This window comes from Rhinatrema bivittatum, chromosome 4, assembly GCF_901001135.1.
Source record: "Rhinatrema bivittatum chromosome 4, aRhiBiv1.1, whole genome shotgun sequence".
NCBI lineage: Eukaryota > Metazoa > Chordata > Amphibia > Gymnophiona > Rhinatrematidae > Rhinatrema > Rhinatrema bivittatum.
In genome coordinates this window covers 341,481,729-341,500,131 of record NC_042618.1, presented here as the reverse complement: position 1 = coordinate 341,500,131, position 18,403 = coordinate 341,481,729, and the positions used below count along the sequence as shown (strand labels likewise).

The 18,403-nt window shown below is 44.1% G+C and overlaps 1 protein-coding gene across 13 annotated transcripts in view; it reads left to right on the top strand.

The window, feature by feature from the left end:
- The window catches only part of TMEM94 (transmembrane protein 94), a 272,670-nt gene extending 266,962 nt beyond the window's left edge, over positions 1-5,708 (top strand). For all 13 annotated transcript variants that reach the window (XM_029600531.1, XM_029600535.1, XM_029600524.1 and 10 more), the window contains one exon: positions 3,243-5,708. In XM_029600531.1, the coding sequence (XP_029456391.1) occupies positions 3,243-3,315 (73 nt within the window). In that variant the 3' untranslated portion in view covers positions 3,316-5,708. The remainder of the gene's footprint in view (positions 1-3,242) is intronic.
- Positions 5,709-18,403: the final 12,695 nt, after the last annotated feature.

Below are 18,403 nucleotides of genomic sequence, written 5' to 3'. Positions count from 1 at the left end.
CGCAGTCACTATCAATACAAGGTACTACCATTCGGCCTAGCCTCAGCACCTCGAGTCTTTACAAAGTGCCTGGCAGTCGTGACTGTGCAGTTACATGCAGAGAGGTATAAGTTTTTCCATACCTGGATGACTGGCTCATAAAAAGCCAGACAAAACATGGAGCCCTCGACTCTCTCGGTCTCACCATAAGGCTTTTAAACTCATTGGGATTTCTAATAAAATACCCCAAATCTCAATTGTTACCGTCTCATCTTCTGTCCTTTATAGGAGCAGACCTAGACACGACACTGTCCAGAGCATTCTTACCCAACGACCGTGCGATTACGCTGTCCAACCTTGCCAGCTTTATCCGCCGTTGAAAAAGAGCCTTGGCTGGTAGCTACTTAGGTTGCTCGGCCACATGGCATCAACTGTCCATGTCACACATATGGCACGCCTTGCCATGAGAGTGACCCAATGGATTCTGAAATCCCAGTAGCGACAAGCTACTGAGCCACTCTCGTCCATGATACACATAACCAGCCAGCTTCGTCTGTCCTTTGCCTGGTGGACACCAAAGCCAACTTACAAGTGGGTCTTCCTTTCCAGCAACAAGCTCCTCAGGTGACCTTAACTACGGACGCCTCCAACCTAGGTTGGGGAGCCCACGTCCAAGGCCTTCAAATTCAAGGGACTTGGACAAAAGCCGAAGCGACCCATCAAATCAACTTTTTGGAGCTTCGAGCGATGCGGTAAGCCCTTTATGCATTTCAGGATTTCCTCTCCAACAAAGTTCTCCTGATTCAAACAGTCAACCAAGTTGCAATGTGATACCTGAACAAACAGGAGGGCATGGGCTCTTTTCTGCTTTGCCAGGAAGTAGCACAGATTTGGGCCTGGGCCCTGTCGCATTCAATTCTTCTACGAGCCACTTATCTAGCGGGCACACAGAATGCACTGGCGGACTGCCTGAGCAGACGTTTCCAGCCCCACAAATGGTCTCTGGATCCTTCGGTTGTGAGCAGAATTTTCCACCAGTGGGGGGTCATCCAACCATCGACCTCTTTGTGTCCAATCAGAACCACAAAGTGCAAAGCTTCTGCTCCCTACACAGGGTCCAGCATGCACCAGCCAGGGATGCCTTCGCCCGTCTCTGGAACAAAGGCCTGCTTTTTGCGTATCCTCCAATTCCGCTATTAAGCAAGACACTCATGAAGCTACAACAGGACCGGGGCTTAATGATTCTCATAGCCCCATACTGGCTGCGCCAAATTTTGTTTCCCATACTTCGCGACCTTTCTGTCCAGGACCCCATTCGCCTGGGCATGTCGCCCAACCTCATAACACAGAATCACAGCAAGTTACGCCACCCGAACCTCCAGGCCCTCTCTGTGATGGCCTGGATATTGGAAGGCTGATACTACAACCACTCAACCTTTCAAGTGACGTATATCAAGTTCTAGTAGCTTCACGAAAGCCTTCCGTGCGGAAATCCTACAGCTCTAAATGAAAGAGATTTACCTTGTGGTGCACTCAAAAAGGCTTGGATCCTTTTTCTTGCCCCACATCGAGTCTGTTGAATTAACTCTGGCACCTCTCGGAATCTGGTCTCCAGACATCATTTATCCGAGTGCACCTTAGTGCCATCTCTGCGTACCACCAGGCTCAACCCCTGTGTACCGATAACGGCTCAACCCCTGGTGAGTCGCTTCATGAGAGGCTTAGTACAGCTTAAGCCTTCTCTACGGCCACCGGTCGTGGCATGGAATCTCAATGTCGTACTTGCACGGCTTATACACACTCCTTTTGAGCCATTGCACTCCTGCGAACTCAGATACTTTACATGGAAAGTTCTTTTCCTAGTAGCCATCACATCTGCTCGCAGAGTGAGTGAGTTACAGGCCCTTGTGACCTACTCGCCCTACACAAGGTTCTTCCATGACCGGGTGGTTCTCCGCACTAACCCTAAATTCATTCCTAAGGTGGTAACTGATTTCCATTTAAATCAGTCCATTGTCTTGCCCACTTTCTCTCCAAGGCCTCACGCTCACCCAGGTGAGCGAGCTCGCCACACCTTAGACTATAAATGTGCTCTTGTGTTTTACTTAATCCGCACTACAGCCCACAGGAAGTCCACCCAACTCTTTGTCTCTTTTGATAAGAACAAACTTGGAAATGCGGTGGGCAAGCAAACACTGTCGAACTGGTTGGTAAACTGCATCGCATTCTGTTACCAGCAAGCAGGCCTTCCACTACAGGGACGAGTGAAGGCACACTCAGTCAGAGCAATGGCAACGTCAGTAGCACACTACCGTTCAGTACCATTTGCTGACATCTGCAGGGCTGCGACATGGAGCTCTCTCCACGCCTTCACAGCTCACTACTGCCTGGCAAGGCTGGATGACAGGATTCCGTCTTTGGCCAGTCTGTCCTAAGAAATTTGTTTCCAGTGTAGGAACCCAACTCGTCCTACCTCGACCTGCTGTGAATTTCAGGCTGCCTCATCCTTGCCAACAGCACCCCAGTTGTTGTGCCTGTTGCAATTGTTCGGTGCTGCTTGGCCTCATATGTATGACTCAGCCTGCAGCTTGCTATTCACCCAATTGTGAGGACTACCATCCTGCTTGTCCTGGGAGAAAGTAGAGTTGCTTACCTGTAACAGGTGTTCTCCCAGGACAGCAGGATTTTAGTCCTCACGAAACCCGACCGCCACCCCGCAGAGTTGGGTTCGCTTACGTTTTATTATTTTATTTTTCGCTCGTACTATTGCTACAAACGAGACTGAAGGGGACCCCTGCTGGCTGCAGGGTTAGTGCCATGCTGGGCATGCTCAGTGTGCCAGTCAAAGTTCTAAAAACTTTGACAAAAGTGTTCTGTGACAGGGCTCCATCTGATGAGGTCACCCATATGTGAGGACTAACATCCTGCTGTCCTGGGAGAACACCCCGTTACAGGCAAGCAACTCTGCTTTTTCCTAGAAAGTCTTGGTGCTCTGTGTGTGTCACAGTTCTGTAACCCAGTACCACACAAGAATCCAGACAGTGTCTAGTGAAACAGCCACCTTGCCCCTGGATAGGCCAATACTGTAATTACACACTAATAGGGCCCATCTTCTTCAGCACTATTCAGTATCTGCATCACTAATACTTAGTGGATTAACAGGATATCATCTGTTCCCAGGTTTGAGTCCCATTGGACAACAGCATATCACTATTGCCTAGAACAGTAATAGGGTCTCTTCTCTCTCTGTCCTTACTCCAAAGGGTACGGGTTCGCTATCAGAAGAGACAAAAGCTGCAGTTTGAAACCAAACTGGGGATGAACTCTCCATTCTAATCTCGACTGATGCCTCCAGCAGAAGATTCACAAGAATCCTACCCTGGAGAGATGGTCTCATGAGCACACGTACAGTAGAGAACTTCCTGATACCACTGAAGACTTCCTTTAAACAAGACCTTATATAAATAAAAGCACTGAGCTTCTGTCCAAAGCAGCAGAGACAGATGGATAGAGAACACAATTGGACCTTCCCAGGAAGGCTGCTGAATGGCTCCCTTTGGGGTCTCAAGAAAGACTGATGAAATGTGGGAGGGTGTGTTTTAAAATTATTTTGGTGAGCAGACTGGTTCCAGGCACCCTCACTAGAAGGCTTCTTTCTGAGCATGTCCCTTGACACAAGGCTTCAGCAAACATCATATGGCCTCACTTGATCTGATCATGAAATTCACCCATCTCCTTCTACACACCACCGCCACATTTTCTTGCTTAGCAAAAAAGCAATCTTCCATAAAGCAGATGGGGAGATGGATGTTGAAGAAGGTACCTTGTCCTAAATCCGACAAGACATGGTCAAGATCCAGTGGACTCAGCTAAACAGTATTGAAAGCAGAGCAAGAAGTAATCGATGTCCTCCAAGCCAGGGGTGTGAGGGAGTAGCAACAGGTGTTTCCCCTTGTTTGACTTCTTCCGTAAGCCAGACAGTTCTAAAAAGTGCATGGGAGGACTAAAATGGAAAGAATGCCAGTTCAGAGTAGCCCCTGATCTAGGCTGTGGCCCTGCAGGGGAAGAGGAAACTTCAGAAGGTGCAAATGTGAAATGATGGGAATAGGGATGTAAAATATTAAACTATTAATCAAGAAGTATTAGTTTTACTATTCATATATTGCAGTTAACTTACAAAACAGATTAGTAAAATAATTTTGTGACATTGAGGGGACAATTTTGAGACCCTGGGAGGAGGTTTCACACCTATTGGGTACCCAGTACCTATGGGGGGGGAGGGGCCTGCAAGCTGATTTTAAAAGGGAAACTCCCCACAGATCTTCCGTTTTTAAAAAATCAACTACTAGGAGCAAAATATGCAGGGTAGTCTTGTAAAATGCGGAGATTTCAAAATGAAATGCCTGTGCTTACTTTCACTGGCCCCATCTCCAATATCGCCTTTTTTTTTCCTCCACAAACAAGGGAGGGCATTTTGCAAAGCATCTTTCTCTATCAGTAAACATTTGTTTCTTTGACCCGAACCTAATGAATACAAAATTACTGAACTGTGTGAACTGGCATTTCAGATGGGGGGGGGGGGGGGAGGAATTTAAACCCATAGCTGTGACTACAAAGAATGAGGACGGCTTCTTCCACATTCATTTTTTCATGTCCCTTTAAAAGAAGGGGACCTGTGATTGGTCCCTACTTTCTGTACAGGGATTGATCCCTTCATTCAAAGCGAAGTGAATGAATGAATGAATGAATAGGAAAGTGCTGTAGGCTGTCACCTTTATTTATTTATTTATTACATATTTATTTGAAATTACTTATTGTGACAGTCGGGTCGGTGTTGGTGCTCTGGGAGATATTGGGTCTTTCAGCTTTTGAAAGTACGATTAAAAAGGTAGTTTTAAAAAGTCATCCCCCGCAGAAATGGGCTTTTTGCCACTTGCCCTCCCTGTGTGCGGATGAAATCAGGCACGTTGAACTTTATCCGCAGTGAGAAGAGGCGGGGGAGGGGTTTGCACTTACCCATATACTTTTTTTTTTCTCAAGAAAACCACTCTCATAAATTAGCAGGTGTAAGTGTGTGCAGGTAGTTTTCCTAGGTAATTTTCATGCATAATTTCACTTTGAAAATTAGTAGAGCATTCACGGGTAAAAAAAAACAACAAAAGCCTGCATTCTCTGCAGCAGTGCAGGCAGTTCCAAAATTACTCCCTAAATGGTTAACCGGTATAGAATTTTAATGTTGAAACAGATACTTTTTTTTTTTTTTTTTTTTTAAACGATATTTACATCCTTACTTGGTAATGAAGTTATAGACATATGGAAATCCCAAAGGGTGGCATTGTTTCTAGTGGTGGTGTATATTGCACCAGTCAGAGCTCCCTACTTGAATATTTGCTCCTTGCATAAGTTCCCAGTTATCCTACAGGGTGAGGTGGTTCTGCTGCTGTGCTCGTGTCATCACTGGCTCATGGTCACCTTCATGCTGCTATATCTGCTCTCCAGATGCTCACCTTTCCCCTACTCTGAGTTAATTTTTAACCTTATGGTGCCTGACAATTGATAAGTCTGTCAATCTGTTTTCATGCACGTTTGCCTACTAATGAATCTATCTGTTTGTGATAGAGTTTTTAATGTTATTTTCCAACTACTCAGTAGATGCATTTATTGAGGAAATGTGAAGTAACAAAGTGTGTCTAAAAAAAAAAAAAAAATGAACATGGGGCCTGTCGGAAGTCCTAAGGAATATGAAGAGTAGTAACTGCCCAGATGTGATTTGTGGTAGGACTAGTGTCACTTCTCAGGGTGCTATTGATGTTGATATCTAGTGTTTTGCTCTTGTGGTTTATTGACATCAAAACACCTTGATACTCTAGTAACCTGTAATGCACTTTTCAGCAATTAGCTTAGGTCTAAAACCTTTCTGAAACTGCCTCTTGCACTGATCAATGAAGATGCTATCATCCATACTACTTAGAAACAGGGAAGGAAACCTCATCCCCAAATATGCACCTTGCATTATTTCCCTGTTCCTCAAACCTGTAATCTCTTATAAAACTGCAAAAAGGTGCATCTTCAAAGGGTTAAAATGTTCTAGAGGGTGTAGGCGCTCTTTAGGTGTATTTTTCTAAGGACCTGTGCTCATCATCCCCTTCCAGAAGAGCAGTTGGTTGTTTCTTCTCCAGACCAGAAACATGTACAGCAGTGTTTCCTAACCAGTATGCCTTCAGACTTGATCAGGTGTGCCACAGAAAAGTCACCACTGCCCGATGCTCGGAAGCAGACCAGAACCTGGGCTTTGCTCTCAGCATCTCACAGCAACAAAACACCAGCAATGGCTCTTAATCTTGTAGGAACTCCTTTCTGAGAACCTGTGTAATGAAACGTGTAGGGTACGGATAGCTGGGCCCCGCTTTGTATAGCACACACATTGTCTTTTGAGTCCTTTCAGCCTCTGCCTTATCCCCAGGCTGAATGAGATGGGGAGAGCATGCACTTGAGCACTGGATGTGGCCCACTTTGAGTTGTGGGAGCAGCAGCAGTGAAGGATCTCTGGCAGCCACATATGGCAGCCAAGATAACCAACTGAGTTGGCTGCCTGCATCACACTGGCTTCTTCTTTCTTCTGCACTTGTGTATAGAGGGAGCTGGTCCATCGTGATGGGTTTGTATGTGTCCTCACCTTTTCTTTTCCTTTGTTTTAAACTTTGGGAGAAGACTAGTGCAGCTTTCCGAAGATTTCTTTTGGCCATATTAATTCTCTCTATGTCTCCACTGCCTGCTCCATGGAGGTTGGTGTGCCACTGAACATTTTTGGTAATATAACTGTGCCTTGGGCGTGAAAAGGTTGGGAAACACTGTTGTACAATATAAGGTCAATTAGTACAAGAAAATCAGAAACACCAAATCTTGAAAGTGCTATAACAAGACTTCAGTTATTGCCTGAACACTTATTTTGATACAGTCACTTGGTTAATTTATTCACACTTGTAAATGATCTTGATACCTATAAACCTTCTTTAAGACTCAAGAATTGCTACAATGTATTGTTGTGTATATTTGGCTCTCAGTTTACGTAGTTCTGTAGTTTACAGTCTGGGAGGTGGAGAAAAAAAGGTAGAGGGCAGAAAGGTGAGGATTGATCATTGGCAGGGCACAAGTGCTGATGGAATGGGCCTTACTGCCTGGGGTAGGGATAGATAAAATACTTGAAGACAAAGTACGAACACTCAGATGGAGATATTATTGTAGTGGAAACGGCAATTGCTAAATATTTTGAGGCTTCAGTAGTGACTTTGAGTTTTACTCCTTAATATTTTACAGAGGGAGATTCTGGGAATAGAAATGTGGGAAACTGTTGTCCCCCATCTCTCTCTTCAGATCCATGTACTCTTACTACTGCTTTATTTTGGAGCCTTGAAACTGGCTGGTTCCCCCCTCCACAGCACCTACAAAAGGTGGGTCACTGTCTGGACGCCTTCAATTATCTGCCTGGTGGCACCGTTAGGTCTGCCTCCTAGGACAGACTAACAAACATTTTCATTAGAAGTAAGAATAATGTTGCAGGTGCAGTCAGGCTATCCCAGCAAAAATGGTGATAACCTCCAAGGAAAACCAGGCACTAGCCAAGTGTGAGCCTAGAAAAGATGTGGATATGGTAAAGGCACTAGCAGCCAATCTGAGGACAGGACTTCTGAAAGGTGTGTGCATGGCTCCAGAATGGAATTTATTAAGCCCTAAATGTTTTTAAATTATGTATTTTATATGAAAACAATGTTTTTGGATGTAAAGAAATGTGATTTGTATTAAAACTTGTAAATCGTTACAAAAAAAATAATTGGGAGTTACCCTGGTAATAAATGCTGGGCTTTTTACTTGGTGTGATGTGTATTGCTACACTAGTGTGTCTTGGTGCCATGCAGTGGCCTCGCTATGCAGCACAAATATTTGACTTGACTGCTTCTGCTTTACCAGCATGCCAGCTGGCATGGACGTTTTCTCAGATTTTCCTTTTAGGTTGTGAGCGTGTACCAGGCTGTTGGCCTGAAGACCGTGCACCACCAGATGCCACCTTTCTGAAAATGTACATTCAACCTGTTTTTATAAAGTCCTTTATGTTAACTGCATTTCCCCAGGATTATGATGTCTAAAAACCATTTATTTTTATATCTTTCTAGATATAGGTATAGATAGAAAAATAAATGGGTCTTGTTTAAATATGCTGAAGTCTGGTACATTTTGCTTTACCAACTATATTCCAAAACCAGCTCTCACTGGCTGTGTAACAAGGCCAGTACTGCATCTGCAGGTAAAGGTGAAAGTGAAAATGGCAGCTGGCTTTTACTTTATGCAACTGATTTGGTTGAAAGTGGCAGATCAGCTCAACATTGCCCCTCTAATGCAAATGAAGAAAGTATCACAACTTTCTTGTTCAACAGATATTTTTACAATAAAAACATGCCTATTTGATGAATTTATGCCATTTTCCTTGGAGATGTGTAACATAGTAGTGCCTACTAAGTTGGGAAAGGGTTTGATTGAGATTTCTGTTTGTTTTGTTTTTTAATTTCTTAATATCTTCATGTTAATGGCAAAATTTGGAAATCTAACCATGCACATTTTGCAGGGTCATGCAGAATGAATAGAAAGTTAACTGACCATGAAACAGCAGTAGGATTTTAGTGCTTCAATTATACAGGAATCCTGTTTATTAAGAGCACAATTAATTTTAAATGTTTTTTTTTTATTTAACTTATCTTGAAAATAATTTAACTTATCTTGAAAATAAATAATATTGGTTGTCTAAAACCATCTCTGATTCTTCAGGATCACGTTTTTGCATTGCCTGCAGTTCTAGAACATATACAGCAGGAAAGCTGCCTCTGTTTGCTCAAAATGACATGTATTTAGGATCATTTGTCTGAGCCTTTTAGAATGAAGAGTTACAGAGCAAAGTGGGACATGGCTATGACCTGAGGAAATCTATTGCTTCCATATAGTGTATTCTGTGTCCTAAAATCTTCTAAGGAGAAATTACTATGTACCTGATAATTTCCTTTTCTTTAAGGAGGATAGGTGGATCCACGACCAGGGGGTTATGCACCTCTACCAGTAGATGGAGACAGAGCAAAGCTGATGTCACGGTATATATATACCCCTGCACTGATATCAGCCCACCAGTATTCTCTGCAAAAACCAACTGTGCATAAATTAACAAAAACTTGATTATTAACTCAGCTAACAGGAAACCACTGAACTCAGACAAGGAGTATAATAGCACTAGTCTAGAGCCTGGATTGACACTTACCAGTAACCCCTGGAAGACGCAGTCATACAGGAGGACAATAGCACAAACATCTGGCAGCTGAGGGCAGGAAGGTGGATTCTCCTATCCTCTTTAAAGAAAAGGAAATTATCAGGTAAGTAGTAATTTCTCTTTTCTTAGCATTTGGATAGGTGGATGTATCAAAGCTACTCCCAAACATGGTGGGAGGATACCCAAGGTCCAATCAATTCCACATGTGCAAAGGCTGTGTCCTCCCAGGCCTGCACATCCAGGCGGTAATGCCTGGAAAAGGTGTGTAAGGAGGACCATGTCGCAGCTTGGCAAATCTCGACGGGAGACAACAATCTAATCTCTGCCTATGACACTGCCTGAGCCCTAGTGGATTGAGCCCTAACCTGACTAGGCAATGGCTGCTCAGCATCCACATATGTGGCTGTGACTATCTCATTAATCCAGTGGGCTATTGTAGCCCGCAATGCTAGCTCACTCTGTTTATTCCCACCATGGAGCCAGTCCATCTTCCTGAGAGATTCAGAAACCTCTAAATACTTCAAGATATGCTTCTTGACATCCAAGGACCGTAACAGGTGATATTCATCCACATCTCTTTCCCTGTCCAGAGTCAGCAGGGAAATTGATTGATTTTAAGATAAATCCAAGACCATCTTTGGCAAAAAGGACGGAACATTATGCAACTATAGCACCCCCGGAGTGACTCGCAGAAACGGTTCACGGCAAGACAAGGCCAGCAGTTCGGAGACTACACACAGAACAAATTGCCACAAGAAACATGTTTTCAACATAAGAAACCTCAAGGAAAGGCTACACAGTAGTTGAAAGGTGGGACCCACCAGGAAATTCAAAACCTGATTAAGGCTCCACAAGTGTACTGGCAACTGCAGGGGAGGATGAAGATGCTTCACCCCTTCTAAGAAACGAACCACATCTGGATGAACTGACAAGGGTCCACCATTCACCTGTCCTTGGAAACAGGCAAGAGCCACCATCTGTACCTTCAATGAATTAAGGGCCAACTTTTTTCTCAATCCATCCTGAAAACATTCCAAAATGAGCTGGATCTTAGCTGAACAAGGAAGAACCCCTCAATCCTGACACCAAGCCTCAAACACTCGCCAAACCCACACATAGGCTAAGATTGCCATCTTACTATGAGCAAGAAAGTTCGTAGCAAGATGGCAATCACCACAGTGGAATATGCACGCTTCAGTATCCGAGCCCTCTCAAGAGCCATACCCTAAGACAAAATCACATCAGATCTTTGTGAAGAACAGGCCCCTGCCACAGGAGATCCCTGTGAGCCAGTAATTGGATAGGAGAGTCCACCAGGAGCCTCTGCAAATCTGCATACCATGGACTCCTGAGCCAATCTGGTGCCACCCACCAGAAGCACCATTCCCATGTGACTCTCGATCCTCCGAATCATTCTGCCCAAACATGGGCCACGAGGGAAAGGCATATAGGAGCTTGCCATCTGGCCACACCTGCATAAAGTTATAGATGCTCAAGGACTTTTGATCCCTCCTGCAACTGAAGAAGTGAGGAACCTTTGCACTGTGAGATGTCACCAGTAGGTCTAGAAATGGGAAGTCCCAATGGTACACTGTGAGCTGGAGCATCTCATTTGACAATTCCCATTCTCCTGGGTCCAGACTCTGTCTGCTGAGAAAGTCGGCTCTTACATTGTCTTTTCCTGCAATATGGGAGACTGAGATCTCCTTAAGATGATTTCCACCCATTCCATGAGTTGGGCTATTTCCTGCACACTTGCTGGCTCTTGGTTCCTCTCTAGCGAATGATATAAGCCACCTTCGTTGCACTGTCTGACATTATCCAAACCGCTCAACCCTGTAATTGGTCGACAAATCATAAGCATGCCAACCGGATGGCTCATGCTTCCAGCCCATTGATGCTCCAGAGAGACTCTTCTGTACTCCAGTGCCATCAACTCCTGACAGTGGGCCACCCAACCTTGGAGGCTAACATCCATCATGAGCACTAGCCAGTCTGGTGATCGAAAGGAAATCCCTTTCCTTAGATGGTCCACTTGCAACCACCACTGTAGCTGTACGCTAATCTCCACCAGCAGGTGAAGCCATGTCAAATAGTATTGTGACTGTGGATTCCAAAAGCCAGCAGAGTGTGCTGAAGAGGGCGCATATGCACCGTTGCCCATGGAACGACCTCTAGGGTAGCTGCCATCAAACCGAGTACCTGTCAATAACACCACTCTGTTGGGCGTATTGTTTCTGACAGTAGTCGCACTTGCACCATCAGCTTCTGAATGCGGCCCTCCGGCAGGAACACTCTGGCTTGCTTCATGTCGAACCAAACACTGAGATACTCCAGTGTCTGGGATGGCTGTAGATTGCTCTTGGCCAAGTTCACCTTCCAACCTAGATCCTGTAGCAAGGAGATCACCTCTTCTAGACCCTTGGCCTGAATCAACTAGTCGTCTAAGTACAGATGAACCAGAATGCCATTCTTTCTCAATACTGCCACAAACGCCACCATAACTTTGGAAAAGGTTCTGGGTGCAGTGGCCAATTCAAAAGGCAGCACTCAAAACTGATAATGTCATCCCAAAACAGCAAAACGCAGAAACTGTTGATGCTCCAGCAGATGGGAATATGAAGGTATGTCTCTGACAAATCCAAGGATGTCATAACCTCCCCCAACTGTACTGCCATTGTCACTGAGTGTAAAGTTTCCATGCAAAAATGAGTACCTGCAAATGATGGTTGACTCCCTTGAGATCTAGGATGGAGTGAAAGGAGCCCTCCTGTTTGGGCACAATGAAATAAATGGAATATTGGCCCATGTTTTCTTGAGACCTTGGCACTTGAACTACAGCCTGCAGGCTGAGGAGCCTTGACAATGTACACTCCCTTGCTTGTCTCTTCTGCGGAGAGTTGCAGGGAGACACCATGAAGACATCCCGAGGAACACTGAGAAAATCCAGAGCATATCCATTTTTATAACTTCCAGAAAACAATAGCCTGATGTGATCTCGACCCACCTCCTTTAATAAAGAGAGAGGCAACCCCCTATCTCCTGTTCCAGGGGGTGGGTCAACACATCTTCATTGCGAGGCTCGGAGAGCACCACTACCCAAGCCTGCGACCCTTCTGGGCTGCCTGGGACGAAAAGACTGAGACCTATCCAAAGGCTGAATCCTCTGGGAAGCTGCTCCTCTGAAAGGTGGAAAGCATCTGAAACCCCTAGCAGACTTCTCGTGCTGAAGGAGTGCGACGTCTGCTTCTTATCCTCTGGTAACTGAGGAACCTGAGCCTCACCCCACTTCTTGGCCATTTTTTTCCAGCTCACTCCCAAACAAGAAAGATCCCTTAAAAGGCAATTTTGTAAGATTAGACTTTGAAATTGTATCGGCCGACCAATTCCTGAGCCATAATTGATGCCTGGCCGCTATTACCGAAGCCATTCCTCTGGCCAAATTGCAGACCAGATCACAGCCCGCATCCGCTGAAAAGGTAGAAGGCAGCCGCCGGTTCAATCACTGCCTTGGAATTCACACCAGATTCATCGACTTCCTGAGAGAGAAGTAAACAAGAGCGAGCCACCAGGGAGCAATAAGAAGCTATCTGCAAATTCATTGCCATTGCCTCTAAGACCTGTTTAAGGATGGCCTCAATTCTTCTAATCTTATGTATCCTTCAATGCCGTTCCCCCTTCTATGGGGATAGTCATCCTCTTGGTGACGAGACACACAAGTGCGTCCACTTTCAGAAAGTGCAATTGCTCTTTTGAAGCTGGATCCAGGGTGCAAGCCCTTCCAAGGTTCATCCCTCTTTAAAATTAGCTTCCAGGGCGCCCCATTCAAGATCAATCAATTCTTGCATAGCCTCCACAATAGGTAAGAAACATGAGGCTTTATGCAAAGAAATCAAAATGGGATCTTTCTTTGGCTCAGAAATGGAAGAGCAAGTTTGCTTACCATAAATGGTGTTTTCCATGGATAGCAGGGTGAATTAGCCATGTACTCTGGGATTGTTCTCTAGGTGGCAGAGCTCCTCAAAGCACACAGAGCTGAGCTCTGTGCACCCCTCTGTGTATATAATCCCATGGCTCCCCAGCTTGTGCTCGCATAGTCTGGAGACTGTTCGGGGAGATCGGCAGGTTAATATGGCTAACTCACCCTGCTATCCACGGGAAACACCGTTTACAGTAAGCAAACTTGCTCTTTTCTGCAGATAAGCAAGTGAAATTATCCATGTACTTTGGGGAGTCCCTAGCTAGCAGGTTGAGTGCCCCTTTGTCTCTGGAAGCGATGGTAATCTGGTTCTGGTCTTATTGGAGGCGCGGTCAACCTGTCACATCTTTGCGAACAGTCTCTTTTGGATGTTCATGCTGGAAGGAATGGTTCGGGCTCACTACTGCATGGCGGCTTTACGTATATCCTGAATAGGTACTTCCATCAGGTAGGCGATGGGTACTGCCCTCGCTCTGGCTCAGCGAGCCTTTGATAATGTAGGTACGGCATGGCTGTCTTCTTATGCCAGAACAGTAAACACTGAGAAACCTTCGATCTGGCTGTCCTGGAGAGTGCAGTCCAGAGCATCTGGGTTAAAGGCGATTAAAGTTGAGAAACTCTGGACTGAGTTTATTTACTTCTCTCATAGTGAGTTAAGGCACACTTATAGTCCAATGCACGAAGCCATCTATCCTTCCCAGATTTATGAGGCTTTGGAAGGTTGATTGCCCGTTTAAGGGATAACATAATAATATAATATAAAGGAACCCTGCAGGCCCCACCTACAAAAGCTACACGTCTCACCTCGACCAAAGACCGAGCCTTTTCTACAGCAGGTCCAGCTATCTGGAACAACATCCCATCCGACCTCAGACTGGAACCCTGCCTCTTAACATTTAGAAAAAAACTCAAGACCTGGCTTTTCCGCCAGGCCTTCTCAGATCCGCCAGACACTCATTAGACGACAAAAAAGCCATCCCCAAGCACGATATAAGAGCCTACCCTGACTCTTAAAACAGTTGTTATCATTATCCTAAGCACTTCGTTCCTTAGTCTTTTTCTTTCCAGCAATCTTTGCTTCCAAGTTTACCTCCCTTGTTGAATGTAACTTTGTTCTTCCTGTTACCTACGGTTTCGTTACAGTTCCCCCTTTTTGATGTAAACCGACCTGATATGGTCCCTACCATGAAGGTCGGTATAGAAAAGTGTTAAATAAATAAATAAATAACACTGAGTACCCGCCTGGAATGGAAGGAGGGCATGCTCCTGATAGTACTCAAGATGAATCATTGTCTAGTGCTTGTAGTTTGCTGACTCTCCTTGTTGGTGCTTAAGGCAACAATGGCACTTTCCCCAGAGGGGATATCTCCTATGGCTACTGACCATGGGTTTAAGGATGGTAGTAATTGCTGCTCCAGAAGTAAGTCGTGATTCCTCGACACTGGTGGCCTTTTGAGCCAGTGGGCATACTCAAGAAATGCGTTCATGAATCTGGAGATTGGGTGCATGAGAATGGATTCCGGGGGCATGAGAAGATCAATTCCATGTTCTCCACGCCACCCTGAATGCATGACACCTCGGCTCGATAATTCGGATGGTATGCATCCTAGGGTACTGAAAGAACTCAAAGAAATTTCTGATCTGTTGGTTAAAATTTGTAACCTATCATTAAAATAATCCATTGTACCTGAAGACTGGAGGGTGGGCAATGTAACCCCAATATTTAATAAGGGGTCCAGGGGCGATCTGGGAAACTATAGACCAGTGAGCCTGACTTCAGTGCTGGGAAAAATAGTGGAAACTATTGTAAAGATCAAAATAGTAGAGCATAGAGAAAGACATGGTTTAATGGAACACAGTCAACATGGATTTACCCAAGGGAAGTCTTGCCTAACAATTCTGCTTCATTTTTTTTTTTTTTAAAGGGTTAATAAACATGTGGATAAAGGTGAACCAGTAGATGTAGTGTATTTGGATTTTCAGAAGGCGTTTGACAAAGTCCCTCATGAGAGGCTTCTAAGAAAACTAAAAAGTCATGGGATAGGAGCTGATGTCCTTTCGTGATTAAAAACTGGTTTAAAAGACAGGAAGCAGAGAGTAGGATTAAATGGTCAATTTTCTTAGTGGAAAAAGGTAAACAGTGGCGTGCCTTAGAGATCTGTACTTGGAGCCGGTGCTTTTCAATCTATATATATATATATATATATATATATATATATATATATATAAATGATCTGGAAAAGAACACAACGAGTGAGGTTATCAAATTTGCAGATGATACACAATTATTCAGGGTAGTTAAATCACAAGCGGATTGTGATGGCATTACAGGAGGGACCTTGCAAGACTGGAAGATTGGGCATCCAAATGTCAGATGAAATTAAATGTGGACAAGTGCAAGGTGTTGCATATAGGGAAAAATAACTCTTGCTGTAGATACATGATGTTAGGTTCCATATTAGGAGCTACCACCCAGGAAAAAGATCTAGGCATCATAGTGGATAATACTTTGAAATTGTTGGCTCAGTGTGCTGCAGCAGTCAAAAAAGCAAACAGAATGTTAGGAATTATTAGGAAGGGAATGATTAATAGAAAAGAAAGTCATAATGCCTCTGTATCGCTCCATGGTGAGACCGCACCTTGAATATTGTGTACAATTCTGGTCGCCACATCTTAAAAAAGATATGGTTGCGATGGAGAAGGTACAGAAAAGGGCAACCAAAATGATAAAAGGGATGGAACAGCTCCTTCTGAGAAAAGGCTGAAGAGGTTAGGACTGTTCAGCTCGGAGAAGAGACGCCTGAGGGGGGATATGATAGAGTTCTTTAAGATCATGAGAGGTCTTGAACGAGTAGATGTGAATCGGTTATTTACACTTTCGGATAATAGAATGACTAGGGGGCATTCCATGAAGTTAGCAAGTAGCACATTTAAGACTAATCAGAGAAAATTCTTTTTCACTCAACGCACAAATAAGCTCTGGAATTCTTGCCAGAGGATGTGGGATGTGATTAGTGCAGTTAGTGTAGCTGGGTTCAAAAAGATTTGGATAAGTTCTTGGAGGAGAAATCCATAACTGCTATTAATCAAGTTTACTTAGGGAATAGCCACTGCTATTAATTGCATCAGTAGCATGGTGTCTTCTTGGTGTTTGGGTACTTGCCAGGTTCTTGTGGCCTGGATTGGCCACTGTTGGAAACAGGATGCTGGGCTTGATGGACCCAGCATGGCAAGTTCTTATGTTCTTTTTTTTTTTTTTTAAGTATATTTTTATTAAGCCACTGTCAAAATACAAAACCAACATATTGCAACAAATTCAACCACATAACACATATTGCACAGTGCCTTTTTCAACCCTTCCCAGTTCCCACCCCCACCCCCCCATATCCCTATGTCCTATCAACCTGTGTGCAGTTGTCATGTGCTGCCTTAACAATGCAAGGAGTCAACCGGTCAAGAAGACCAACTAGGCGGTAAAGTCTTCGCCTTGAATCCAGCGTTCAACCAAGGCTAGTCTGAGTTCAGCGGAGCGAGAGTGCGAACCTCTTCCGGTAAGCTCTGGTAAAAGATGCGCCATATTCCTTTAAAGAGACGTTTCTTCTTTGGAGAAAAGCAAAGATACATAGATCCGTACTCCAATTGATAACGTTCCATTAACATTGTTTTCCACATCCCTCCGGTTGGTGGACTAGAGTCTAACCAACGGATCAACACATTTTTTAGCTACCAAGCATGCTTTGAGAAAAATCACACATTAGCATGGTTTATACTTACATTCCAATGTCATTATTCAAAATACAAAAGAGGAAGAAAAACAGAATCTGCATATCAAATATACATGACAGTTGTAAACTAATATTTTCCCAAAAACTTTGAATGTTTACAGTTCCAAAGACAGTGTACAAGGTTGCTTGTAGTTCACCACATTTGCGACATAAATCAGCTTGTATAAAAACGCATTCGATGTGCGCTAGCTGGGGGAAATAATAATCTGTGGAAAATGCATTGTTGCAGTTCTCTGTAAGCAACATTATTTGTTAAATTGGGTATGGCAAGGTAACAGTCTTCAACATGGTACATGTAATTTCTTCCCCACAATCCCTGGACCATTTATCTACCAAGAAGAAAAAAACCGAGTGGGGGATTGCTGACATGTAAAATTTGTAAAGGTGTGACAAAGAGCCTAATCGCGCTGCAAAACATTGAAACAATCTACGATTAAGAGGGTTCTCTATGTCACCTTCTACTATGTTAAACATCCTAGTAATGGTGTCCCTGATATATCATATAGAAGGAAGTGCTGGGGTTGCATCCCCAATTGTGAGTGACATTTAGAGAAAGAGTATAGCTTTTTCGTCAGCAGATCAATCAGTTCTTTTAACATCCACCTATGAGATACAGTAAAACTATGATGTTTGGGTAACATTGCTAGGGATTCCTTAGTAGCTCCTCACAAGGAAAAAATGTGGGGAGATGGGTACCGGGAGGCAGTGTTGACCGCAGATTAGCCCACACCCGCCTCATGGTCTTGATCAAAGTGTATTGCATTAGTCTTGATGGTAAGTCCCTAGTGGGAAGGTGCAGTGCCAAACTGGGGTCCAAAGGAGCACAAATATTAATTACCAGTTCCCCATCCATATAAGTGGAAGTATTATTAATCCAGTCTCCCAAAACCTTAAATTGGTAGCCCAGGCATAGACCCGAAAGTCTGGGAGGCCTTAACCCCCGTGGGATTTAGGGGTACAAAGAGTAGCAAAGGACAGGCATGTTCTCTTCCCCCGCCACAAAAATTCCCGTAGGATCTTCTGTAAGCACATTCGATCTCTACTTATCCAGAGATTGTACCATTAAAAAAATATATATACTTTAGGGGCAATGATCATTTTGATCATCGCGATTCTACTTGTAAAGATCACGGGAGGTGCTGCCAGCTGTGTAATCGTTGCTTAATCTAGTGACAAGTGGGGGTATATTAAGGTCATACCATTGAATAGGGTTTTTATGGAGCCATATCCAAGATATTTGATAGAGTCTTTCGCACACTTAACTGGAAAATCTGCCTAGGAAGCCTGTAACGTTCTTCCTGTCAAATCTAGGGCTTCAGTTTATAAAAACCCGATACGTGTTGGTACTTT